We start from the raw sequence: 12,417 nt of genomic DNA on the forward strand, positions 1-12,417 counted from the left end.
TTAATGACTTGATCTTGGATGGCCAACATAAATCCTTCAGTTTCTTTGTATATATTGCCTTTGGATAACCACGTGTTTGATGCCTCTGAGTCTATATGTTCTTGTTGGAGTTGGTTAGGATGTTTTCCGTGTAGTGTTTTTTGTTTCCAGCTAATTATTTTTTGTTCATCTGTTATTGGCGGATCTATAGTATAACTATTATCATTTAGTTTCAAGGGTGTGCCAGATGTGGATATTAATGTAAGAGCTTTATGTATAGGGCTATCATTAGATTTGTTGTACATGTATGTGCGAATGTTATGTACTTGTCTATTGTGTAAGTGTTTTACGTCTACGAGCCCCCTGCCACCTAATTTCCTTTTAAGATTGAATCTTTCTGTAGCTGAATGTATGTGGTGAATGTTGTGTTTATTGCATGTAGTTCGTGTCACTCTATTAACTTTGTCTAAATCTGTAGTTGTCCATTTAATAATGCCAAATGAGTATGTCAGGACGGGGACTGCGTATGTATTTATTGCTTTAACTGTGTTTCGACCCGATAGTTCTGTTTTTAGTATTAAATTCAACCTTTCTGTGTATTTGTTGGTAAGTTCTTGTTTGATCTTACTGTGATCTAATCCTATACTCTGTGCGTACCCTAAATATTTGTATGTATCGTTTATATCCATTTTATCTATTATTGAGTTCTGTTGTGTGTAAAGTATGTATGGATCCGTTTCGTGATGTTTGCCTTTAATTATACTATTTATTTTACACTTGTCCGTGCCGAAGTTCATTTTGATATCGCTACTAAAATTTTCAGTAGCTTCTAACAGTCTGTTCATTTGTTGCCTATTGCCAGAATATAGTTTGATGTCATCCATGTATAATAAATGTGTTAGTTTAGTCTTAGTGTCTTTATGTATCATGTATCCTTGTTCCGTGTTGTTTAAAATCTGAGATAGTGGGTTTATTATTATTATTATTATTATTATTATTATATCGGTAGGTATGTAGATATATATGGCGCGATCAGATTTGAAGGGTCAGTTACTATGAAGATAACATATCTGTTGTGTAAAAAATCATTGGATGAGATATAATCTCAGTAAAATAGTGGTCATTTTTTGAAGTGAAACTTTTTTAGAATCGTTGCGATTTCAAACTCGATGAAACGAAAAAATAAGTCCATAGAGACGCAAACACATAAATGTATAGGATTCAGCCGCTGAGAGAACGAGATAGAACACGTTAGACGTTGTCGGTCTCCTCTTTGTGCGACTCTTCGTAGCACTATCCCCACTATCGTCTACTAAACATTGTCCATATGTAAGCTCCTGTGTAGTGGGATAGTCAGTATATCTATATCTTATTTATAAGTTTCACTTTTACCGTGTGTGACTTGCACACACACACACACTTTGTTTTTTTTGATGGACTTTTTGGAGGATCCCGAGATGTTACGTCCAGCGGCTTTGTTTCACTTTCCCACATTTGTGCACTTTCACAGATATTCAACAGTTAATAAACCACCGTTATTACACATTTAAACCTGAAGAAACACTAAATAGACAAAATAAAACAAATCACACAACTTCATTCCACGCGTTCCCGCCAAAAAGTCTCGCGTGCCGCTGAAATTAAGTTTCTTTCTACGGACGGTAGGGGCGCTGTTTAAATCCTATACTTTTTTTTCTCGATAGCGATACGAATAGTTTTTCGATAGGCATTCGTGCCCGCCCCTCTGGAGGTTGAGGGAGAGAGAGTATGCTTTATTGTAGGGGTGAGCAACCTTTTTAATCAATGGGCCAATTTGAATCGGGCATTGCTTAAGTCCATGGGCGACGGTAACCACTAACCATCAGGTGGGCCCTATGCTCGTTTGCATAAAAGGGCAATAAAAAAAATTGAATTTTTTTTGGCGAGCCGCACATATATTCATAACTTATGTAACTTTATTTCTTTATTGAAAACAAACAAGAAAAGAACATAAAAACGAATTGACGGGAGAAAGTCGATAAAATAAATTCAATTATTGTACACGAAAGAAATAAAAGTGCAAAACATTAAACAAAGGAGCGATCTTATCGTTAAAAGCGATCTCTTCCAGACAACCATTAAATGGACAGGAATTACTTGATAACAGCAAATAGCTACTAAATAACCAAAAACACTCAAAAACAAATGGTACCTACGTTACAGCTTACTTCCTCACCTATTTATTTATGAATACCCTTTAACAAGCAATGGAGACCATGCGAGGCCATTGACCCCGGGCGTCAGTTCACTTTGTGTTACATTGCGGGTCGCGGAAATAATAAAATTTTCGAATCACGAGTTCAAAGGATCAGAAGCTCACTATCTATACTAATATATAAATCTACAGTGGTTTTTACGGATGTTTCGTTATAACTACTGGACCATGCATTCGATTGACCTGAAACTTGGTATCCATGTAAACACATGTACTTAATGGATAGGTTAATATTTATATGAGTGTTGGACTCCTTACACCAGTTTCTGGGGCGTTGAATGATGAGAATCTTTGTGGGGGTAAGAAATAATAATGTTAATTTTAAGTGCCCAGCGAAGCGGACGGGTACAGCTAGTAATCTATAAGATATCAACGACCTGGTCTATTATTGCGAACCATAGTAAATTTTCGGGGTATCAGTGACCCTGTATACTGTACCACAGAATCCAGGTTCATGTTCAAGTCGTAGTCAGCATATCTGTGTTTCAAATTCTTTAACTGGGCAAGATCCCATAAAGCCATACATAAGAATCCGTCAATTAATGAATATTGTATCTTTTCAGTAACGTCTTCTGTCCTGACGAAGATCACCAATCCATACGACAGCTCGTGCAGGTGAGATTTATAGTACTCACTTAAAAGGCGACGACCATTTTAACGACATTTTGAAGTCGTCGTAGCCTAAAGGATAAGAGGTCCGGTGCATTCGTATCTAGCAATGCACCGGTGTTCAAATCCTGCAGGCGGGTACTAATTTTTGTAATGAAATACGTACTTAACTGGTGGTAGGACCTCTTGGGAGTCCGCACGGGTAGGTACCACCGCCCCGCCTATTTCCGCCATGAAGCAGTTAATGCGTTTCGGTTCGAAGGGTGGGGTAGCCGGCATTTACGTTGTAGATGTCTATGGGCTACAGTAACCACTTAACACCATGTGGGCTGTGAGCTCGTCCACCTATCTAAGCAATAACAAAAAAAAAAAAAAAACTGACTTCCACGGTGAAGGAATAACATCGTGTAATAAAAATCAAACCCGCAAAATTATAATTTGCGTAATTACTGGTGGTAGGACCGCTTGTGAGTCCGCACGGGTAGGTACCACCACCCTGCCTATTTCTGCCGTGAAGCAGTAATGTGTTTCGGTTTGAAGGCCGGTTAGCCGTTGTAACTATACCGAGACCTTAGAACTTATATCTCAAGGTGGGTGGCGTTATATGGCGTATTTACGACATAGATGTTTATGGGCTCCAGTAACCACATAACACCAGGTGGGCTGTGAACTCGTCCACCCTTCTAATAAATAAATAATAAAAAAACCGATCAGTATGGACTCTAAAGAAGGCTGATCGAAGTCGGGTCAACGCGCTTGAGATGTGGTGCTCGAGAAAAATGCTGCGGATTCCTTGGGTGGCACATCGGACAAACGCATCAATCCTGGAAGAACTAGGCGTCTCCACAAGACTCTCCACCGCTTTTTCGGTCACGTTGCGAGGACAAAAGGACGACAATTTCGAAAGACTACTCATCACCGGCAAAGTGGATGGAAAGAGGCCTAGGGGGCGTAGTCCCATGCGCTGGTCCGAGCAGATTAAGACGACTTTGGACTCCAGCATCAATGTCGCTATCCACTGCGTGGAAGACAGGAATGAATGGAGGAACATAGTCCTAATAACAGTGCTCCGTAAAGGTTACGACCCTCAGCACTGAGGATCACGACGCACGGAGGAGAAGGAGGACGATCAATAAAGGCTCGTTGGCAATACCGTGATTCAATACCCTTAGCTCTTCTTAGCTTTGAGCTTTGAGCTTAACAGTTCATTTTGCAGCTACAACGAGTTTGAATGCGGAGATGGGGGCTGCGTGAGCATCGACAGAGTCTGCAACGGCATAGAGGATTGTTCTGGTGCCGAAGATGAGGCCGTCTGCTCCGAAATGTAAGTGCACTTGATAGGTTACTACTGATGGTAGAACGTCTTGTGAGTCCGCACGGTTAGGTATCACTACCTTGCCTGTTTCTGCCGTGAAGCAGTCAGATGTTTTAGGTTGAAGAGTGGGGCAGACGTTGTACTGAAAAATTGAGACTTTAGACCTCATGTCTCAAGATGGGCGGCGGCATTGACATGGTTGATGTCTATGGGCTCCAGTAACCACTTAACACCAGGTGGGCTGTGAGCTTGTCCAACTATCTTAGCAATAAAAAAAACGCTAAACGGAGCGTGTATAACACGCACAGACTTTAAGAACATGTTTTTATTATATTATTAATGTTAACCTTCCAGACCCGCAATATTTGGATTGCATAGCTCTAGACGGCGTAGACAGACTTCTAATTGCAAGTAAGTGATCATTTTGTGGCCACGGAATAGTTATTGGTAGTCCATATTTTGTTAGCAGGTAGGTATCCTCAACTACCCTGCCTATATCTGCTGTGAAGTAGTAATGCGTTTCAGTTTGAAAGATGTGCTTGTCGATTACGACGAAGGGCTCGGCGAGTAAATTAACCCATAGACACAGCCCACTGAGTTTCTCGCCGGATCTTCTCAGTGGATCGCGTTTCCGATCCGGTGGAAGACTCTGCGAAGCACTGCTCTTGCTAAGGCTAGTTTAGCAAATTCTCCAACAGAAATCGACGTAATTACTTCAGTGCGCCGCGTACGGCACCGGTGACCTACACGGCAATCAAAGAGCTTTGACTGCCCACTCAATTTAGACATCGCGTTTGACATGTCGATGAATACAATCACAGATGGCGTCATCTTTTAATTTTACCGCCATATCTATCAAGGCGCACATAGCATGTCTTCGATGATCAACAAAAGATCTGAGTGTGTGTGCTTGGTGCGAGTTTTTTAACGTTCTCGATAGCGTAAAAGTTAACTCAGTTTCGTATGCGGTTGAAACAGCGCCCCTAGCGGCAAACGTAAGTAAACCTTCCAACTCCAAACTCTGAAGTCGTCGTGGCCTAAAGGATAAGACGTCCGGTACATTCGTATCTAGCAATGCAACGGTGTTCGGATCCCGCAGGCGGGTACCAATTTTTCAAATGAAATACGTACTTAACAAATGTTAACGATTGATTTCCACGGTGAAGGAATAACATCGTGTAATAAAAATGAAACCCGCAAAATTATAATTTGCGTAATTACTGGTGGTAGGAACTCTTGTGAGTCCGCACGGGTAGGTACCACCGCCCTGCCTATTTTTGCTGTGAAGCAGTAATGCGTTTCGGTTTGAAGGGTGGGGCAGCCGTTGTAACTATACTGACACCTTAGAACTTATATCTCAAGTGGCGCATTTACGTTGTAGATGTCTATGGGCTCCAGTAACCACTTAACATCAGGTGGGCTGTAAGCTCGTCCCATACACCCCATATACCCATCAAGGCAATAAAATAAAATAAAATAAAAACCATATTTATTTAAATTTTTTTATTGCTTAGATGGGTGGACGAGCTCAGAGCCCACCTGGTGTTAAGTGGTTACTGGAGCCCATAGACATCTACAATGTAAATGCGCCACCCACCTTGAGATATAAGTTCTAAGGTCCCAGTATAGTGCCAACGGCTGCCCCGCCCTTCAAACCGAAACGCATTACTACTTCACGGCAGAAATAGGCGGTGTGGTGGTACCACCTACCCGTGCGGACTCACAAGAGGTCCTACCACCATAAAAAATTGAGTTAACTTTTACGCTATCGAGAACGTTAAAGAACTCATGTTTTCCTTTTGCGCGTTAGGAAGTCGGAGTGGCGTTGCCGCGACGGTACGTGCATCTCGTTCGACGGTAAGTGCGACGGCGTCGTCGACTGTCCGGATTCGAGCGACGAAACCCACGCGCTTTGCGGGAAGACCACGTGAGTTTAAACATCTCTTAATATCGGTAGGCAGCGGCTTGGCTCTATCCCTGGCCTTGCTGACGTCCATGAGCGACAGAAACCACTCGCCATCATGTTGGCCGTATGCCCGTTCGTTTGCTCTCTTTCTCTTTTGTCGTATAACTAGTCAGAGCGGTCGTGGTCGTTATTCGGTATCATTGCTGTGGGCAGATGTTATGCGCCTCACGAGCAATAGAAGGCACCACATTCCCGATCCTGCGGATACAGAATGGAAAGCAGTCGACGTCGCCCCAAACACGTCATTTCGGATCCTCCCGATCCACTAACGGTGCTTTTAGCTACCTCAAGCACCGGTCATCGTTCTCGTCGAACCCGTCGCTTACGACGAAGGGCTCGACGAGTAAATTAACCCACAGACACAGCCCACTGAGTTTCTCGCCGGATCTTCTCAGTGGGTCGCGTTTCCGATCCGGTGGTAGATTCTGCGAAGCACTGCTCTTGCTAGGGTTCGTGTTAGCAACGACGTCAGGTTTGAGCCCCGTGAGCTCACGTACTAGTTAAAGTTACGCTGAAATAGCCTCTCAAGACTCTCAGCTTAGGCAGGAAAAAAAAAGAAGGCACCAGACCACGTGGAAGGTTGCCCATACGATGGACCAACCAAGTCAAGGCAGCTGGCGGTTGTTTGCATGTGTACCAGACTCACCACAAACCAGGCCATTGCTCGCGAGGAGCATAACTTAAGTGTTTTTATTAGTCCCTGGTACCTATAGAACAGGGAATCTTAAATTTGTATAATATTTTATACGGCAACAGCAATTTACCGAACAGATATTGACACAGGCAGCTCTGTATCTCTGGAGAACTGAACGGTAACACGCTCTAAGCCATAATTTTAGTGTTGGGCCCAAAATGAAAACCGATTTTACTGTTCTGTACCGGTGGTAGGGCCTCTTGTGAGTCCGCACGGGTTGGTACCACCACCCTGTCTATTTCTGCCATGAAACAGTAATGCGATTTTGGTTTTAAGGGTGGGGTAATCGTAACTATATTGAGACCTTAGAACTTATATCTTAAGGTGGGTGGCGAATTTACGTTGTAGATGTCTCTATGGGCTCCAGTAACCACTGAAAACCAGGTGGGCTGTGAGATCGTCCGTCAATCTAAGCAACAAAAAAAAACTCTGGTATTGTAGCTAGGGGTCATTGATTTCTTCTTCTTCTTCGTCGCTTCCTCATTACTGAGGGTCGTGACCTTGGTCTAGTTTTTGCAGCAGGTTCCTCCAATGTTGCCTGCAATCGGCCTGCTTAATGCCGCCCTGGATGCTGGTGTTTGTGGCCTCTTTGACAATGTCCGTCCATCTGGTTGGCGATCTTCCTCGACTTCTCTTTCCTTCCACGTGATTTAGCGTTCCCATTAATGTCCAGATGCCAGAGCAATTGGTTCCGCTGCACGTATGGCGCTTGCGTGGATGGCACGGCGCCCTGCAACGGAATCCAGGAGTGCGCCGATAACTCTGATGAGCTGCTACCTCAGTGTCGGGGGAATGAGGTCGCGGACGCGACGAACTTGAGGTATGACTAACGTGACCATTCTTTTTTTTGTGTCAAAGCGGGACGCCTACGGAATTTCGTATATAAATAAATAAATATATAGGGTACGTCGGAGTGAGACGTAATATTTAAGAGCAAAGTAAAAAATATGGCTTAAAAAATTACTTGAAATAATTTATTATGGTATCGAAGTCGTCGTGGATAAGGATAAGACGTCCGGTGCATTCGTGTTGAGCAAAGATGCACCGGTGTTCGAATCTTAAGCGGGTACCAATTTTTCTAATGAAAACGTACTCAACAAATGTTCACGATTGACTTCCACGGTGAAGGAATAACATCGTGTAATAAAAATCAAACCTGCAAAGTTATAATTTGCGTAATTACTGGTGGTAGGACCTCTTGTGAGTCCGCACGGGTAGATACCACCGCCCTGCTTAATTCTGCCGTGAAGCAGTAATGTGTTTCGGTTTGAAGGGTGGAGCAGCCGTTGTAACTATACTTGAGACTTTAGATCTTATATCTCAAGGTGGATGGCGCATTTACGTTGTAGATGTCTATGGGCTCCAGTAACCACTTAACACCAGGGGCTGTGAGCTCATCCACCCATCTAAGGAATTAAAAAAAAGAAAGAAAAATCGTCACAGCGTTTTTGATCCGGCGGTAGATTCTGCGAAGCACCGCTCTTGCTAGGGCCAGTGTTAGCAACGTCGTCAGGTTACGCTGACACAGCCTCTCAAGGCTCTCTCAAAAGCACAATACATTTATAACAATTTCGTTTTATTTTGGGTCCTACATCCGCAGAGATAAGTTCAAGTGTGCTGACGGTAACGTTATACCGGCCACCGCATTCTGTGACGGCGTAGCCGACTGCCCGGACGGGTCTGACGAGACGGTCCAGGCGTGCGCGGGTAGGACGTGCCCGGCGTACTTGTTCCAGTGCGCGTATGGAGCTTGCGTAGACGCCGGATCAGACTGTAACGGGGTGAGCGTCAGCTGTGAAGCAGTAATGCGTTTCGATTTGAAGGGTGGGGCAGCCGTTGTAACTGTACTTGAGACTGTAGAACTTATATCCCAAGGTGGGTGGCGGCATTTGCGTTGTAGATGTCTCCAGTAACCACTTAACACCAGGTGAGCTGTGAGCTCGTCCACCTATCTAAGCAATAAAGAAAAAAAAAGAAAAGAATAAAATTATTTTTATCTAGCTTTTGTCCGCGACTTCGCTTCGGAAACATTAAATGTTATTATTGTTAGCTGAGTTCCGCGATGCTAGCCCCGGTTACTATCGTAACGCGGGTGACGCCGCGGGGCGAAGCTAGTCTAAAAAAAGTAGCTTAAGTTACTCCTTATATCATCAGCTACCTATCAGTGAAAGTCTCGTCAAAATCGGTCCAGCCCGTTCCAGAGATTAGCCGGAACAAAGACAAAGACAGACAGACAAACAAAAATTGTAAAAAATGTAATTTTGGTGTATGTACCGTATATAATATTATTATATTCATTTGCATAAAGTAAAAAACGGTTATTTCAATATTACAAACAGACACTCCAATTTTATTTATATGTATAGATAATGAACAAGTGTAAAGCCTGGTCCATGCCATCTAACCATCGGAGTTTGGGACCACCACGACTTCTACGACCGTCTGGTTTGCCCTAAAGTAGTCGTCTTGCCGTTATAAAACGTAACGTCACGTCACGTAACGAAAAATCGTTATGTCCCTCTCACTCTCTCTATACCTTTTATTGTTAGCTGTCGACATAGCGCTATCGGTAGTGCCCACGGCACTCCGCCCCCTTCTCCCTCCCCACTCCTTCGCACCCCTCCACTCTAAGTACTACTCTACTGGACTCTGCCTACAGCACGCAATGATTAATTTCTCATTCTCGATCCTGCGGACAGAATGGAAAGCAGTCGACGTCGCCCTAAGCACGTCATTACGGATCCTCGCGATCCATTAACGCTGCTTTTAGGTACCAAAGCATCGGTCATCGTTCTCGTCGAACCCGTCGCTTGCGACGAAGGGCTCGACGAGTAAACTAACCCTCAGACACAGCCCACTGAGTTTCTCGCCGGGTCTTCTCAGTGGGTCGCGTTTCCGATCCGGTGGTAGATTCTGCGAAGCACGACTCTTGCTAGGGTTCGTGTTAGCAACGTCGTCAGGTATGAGCCCCGTCAGCTCAACTACTAGTTAAGGTTACGCTGAAATAGCCTCTCAAGGCTATCAGCTTAGCAATAATAAAAAAGATCTCTTTATTTTACAGATAAAAGAATGCGCTGACGGCTCGGATGAGTCGGACGAGCTCTGTGACAAAGTCCTGTCCGGGAAGCCGACACAAAAGTAGGTGTTGCCTTATTATAAACAGCCTAGGTCTACCGAGGGACTTCGGTTCTCTCTGTCTTTTATACCGTATGTTCCATGGGGAATGCTCTGAGGAATTATTCGAGATGATCCCCTCATCTCCTTTTGATCCTTGAGAGGCTATGCCAGCGTAACCTTAACGTGTAGGTGAGCTCTCAGGGCTCAAACCTGGAGGCGTTGCTATCACTAGCCCTAGCAAGAGCAGTGCTTCGAAGAATCTACCACCTGTGAGCTATACCTGTGGCTGTGTCTATGGGGAGCCCATAGACATCTACAACGTAAATGCTGCTACCCACCTTGAGATATGAGTTCTAAGGTCTCAGTATGGTTAAAACGGCTGCCCCGCTCCTCAAACCGAACCGCATTACTGCTTTACGGCAGAAACAGGCAGGGCGGTGGTACCCACCCGCGCGTAATCACAACACGTCCTACCACCAGTAATTACGCAAATTATAATTTTGCGGGTTTGATTTTTACTACACGGCATGATACCGTCGTGATGTTCACAGGCCTTCAGCATCAGGCGGATGCGTCCTGCCCCAGTACCCAGCTCACGGCTCGTACGTGGTCCTGAACACGCCGAACGCTACTCCCGGCCAGACCTTCGACTCGATCCAAGTGAACGTGACCTGCAAGCCGGGGTACGGCGTGATGGGCAGGAACGACGTCTTCTGCTTAAACGGGTGGTGGTCGGATAAGCTGCCTCAGTGCGTCCGTGAGTATTCTAGTTGCTGCCTCTAACTAACAGGCCGAGACATCACTGTGGTGATAAATGGTATAGTGGTATAATAGTATAGTATAGAAGTCCATTCTAGTAGTAAGTTCCATTCTAGTAGTAAAGTAAATTCTGGTAGTAAAGACCATTCTAGTAGTAAAGTCAATTCTAGTAGTAAAGTTCATATAGTACTAAAATCCATTCTAATATCGACCGACTCGGTCTCGCAGTAATTAGTACTTTTACATCACCGGCTGAGGTCTGTAGGTTTCCCGCATCGAGCAAACATTCGTTTTATGAACAGCTGTATTTGCTCATTTTTTGAGTGCTTAATATTTAATTTTATATCTCGTTTTTTCTCGCATCGTTGTTACCATCGCACCGCCCCCCACCGGAGTAGAGTTCGTCCATACTACCTGGAGCCACTGCGGTCATCCACAGTGCGTTTCCAGAGATCTTTTTTGCCACGTACCATCCGGCTATGGAATGAGCTCCCCTCCACGGTGTTTCCCGAGCGCTATGACATGTCCTTCTTCAAACGAGACTTGCGGAGAGTATTAAGCGGTAGGCAGCGGGGCGATCGTAACCACTCACCATCAGGTGGGCCGTATGCTCGTCTGCCTACAAGGGCAATAAAAACTTAAAAAAATAAATAAAAAAACATACGTCTGAAGCTAATAAAAAGCGTATTAAAAAAATACCAATCCCCCACCCCCCCTTTTTGAAATTCGGTAATGAAATTTAATCCAGAACCTTCTCCCGTAGGCTTCTGCACGCTCAACAGTCACGCCAGTGTCGAGTACAAATGTCTGCTCACCGACAGTAACGAGGGTACCAGACCCTGCGGCTCCCTGGAGCCGACCGGCACGATAGTCCAGCCGCAGTGCAGGTCCCCCAACTATTACTCGACCGTGCCGCTCGGCTACATGCGGTGCATCGAGGGGAACTGGGACTACGTGGCCACATGCACTCCAGGTTTGTCCAGGAACGGTACAAACGTGACCGTACTGATAAGAGATAAAGTCGAAATTTACATAAGCAATCTGGAGTATACGGTCAGCGTTGGGGCCGGTATTGGCAAAGGTGATGATAGCAAAGGTGACAACGGTGATGTTATTGGCAAAGGCGATGGCAAAGGTGACAACGGTGATCACGATTTCGATATAGACGAGGGAGATTGGAGGATCGCCCCGGCTAAAGTAAATAAGAAAGTTAAGCCCCTTATGGTAGACTTTGTTAATTCAACGAAAGATAAAATATATTTTAGAGATTAATACGAATCGAGAGGTGAAAGCTGTTGTTTGGTTTAAGCGGCCTTTTTGCGAGTTTGTAGAAGAGCCATTTAAAGTTTAAAATTTGGAAAATATATCTATATATCTATAAAAATGAATTGCTGTTCGTTAGTCTCGCTAAAACGCTGGACCGATTTGGCTAATTTTGGTCTTGAATTATTTGTGGAAGTCCAGAGAAGGTTTAAAAGTTAGATAAATATGAAAATGCTCGAGATTAAATAAAAATAACACAATTTTGTTTTTCCTATGATGTGCCCCCCGTCGGCCGGATTCCTTTTGTTTGTTTTAGGTTTATTTTATACAAAAGTTTAGGTCTTTTATTTGTCGATTGAGGCACTACGAAGTCTGTCGGGTCAGCTAGTCGTTAATAAATAAAAAGCTTCTTTAGCTATTCGAATGGATACCGAGACGGCTGACGTTCTAGAGCCTTCGAT

The 12,417-nt window shown here is 44.2% G+C and overlaps 1 protein-coding gene and 1 long non-coding RNA gene across 2 annotated transcripts in view; both read left to right on the top strand.

The window, feature by feature from the left end:
- LOC149500060 (uncharacterized) overlaps positions 1–12,417 on the top strand; it is a 255,500-nt gene that overhangs the window by 12,593 nt on the left and 230,490 nt on the right. The window lies entirely within an intron of this gene.
- Positions 1–12,417, top strand: part of LOC114243475 (modular serine protease) — a 34,845-nt gene that overhangs the window by 10,433 nt on the left and 11,995 nt on the right. Inside the window, exons 2-10 of the mRNA XM_028174982.2 lie at positions 2,797–2,848; positions 4,059–4,166; positions 4,512–4,568; positions 5,968–6,084; positions 7,491–7,637; positions 8,418–8,598; positions 9,879–9,955; positions 10,486–10,691; positions 11,457–11,666. Coding sequence (XP_028030783.2) covers positions 2,797–2,848; positions 4,059–4,166; positions 4,512–4,568; positions 5,968–6,084; positions 7,491–7,637; positions 8,418–8,598; positions 9,879–9,955; positions 10,486–10,691; positions 11,457–11,666 — 1,155 coding nt within the window. The remainder of the gene's footprint in view (positions 1–2,796; positions 2,849–4,058; positions 4,167–4,511; positions 4,569–5,967; positions 6,085–7,490; positions 7,638–8,417; positions 8,599–9,878; positions 9,956–10,485; positions 10,692–11,456; positions 11,667–12,417) is intronic.

This window comes from Bombyx mandarina, chromosome 24, assembly GCF_030267445.1.
Source record: "Bombyx mandarina strain Sakado chromosome 24, ASM3026744v2".
NCBI lineage: Eukaryota > Metazoa > Arthropoda > Insecta > Lepidoptera > Bombycidae > Bombyx > Bombyx mandarina.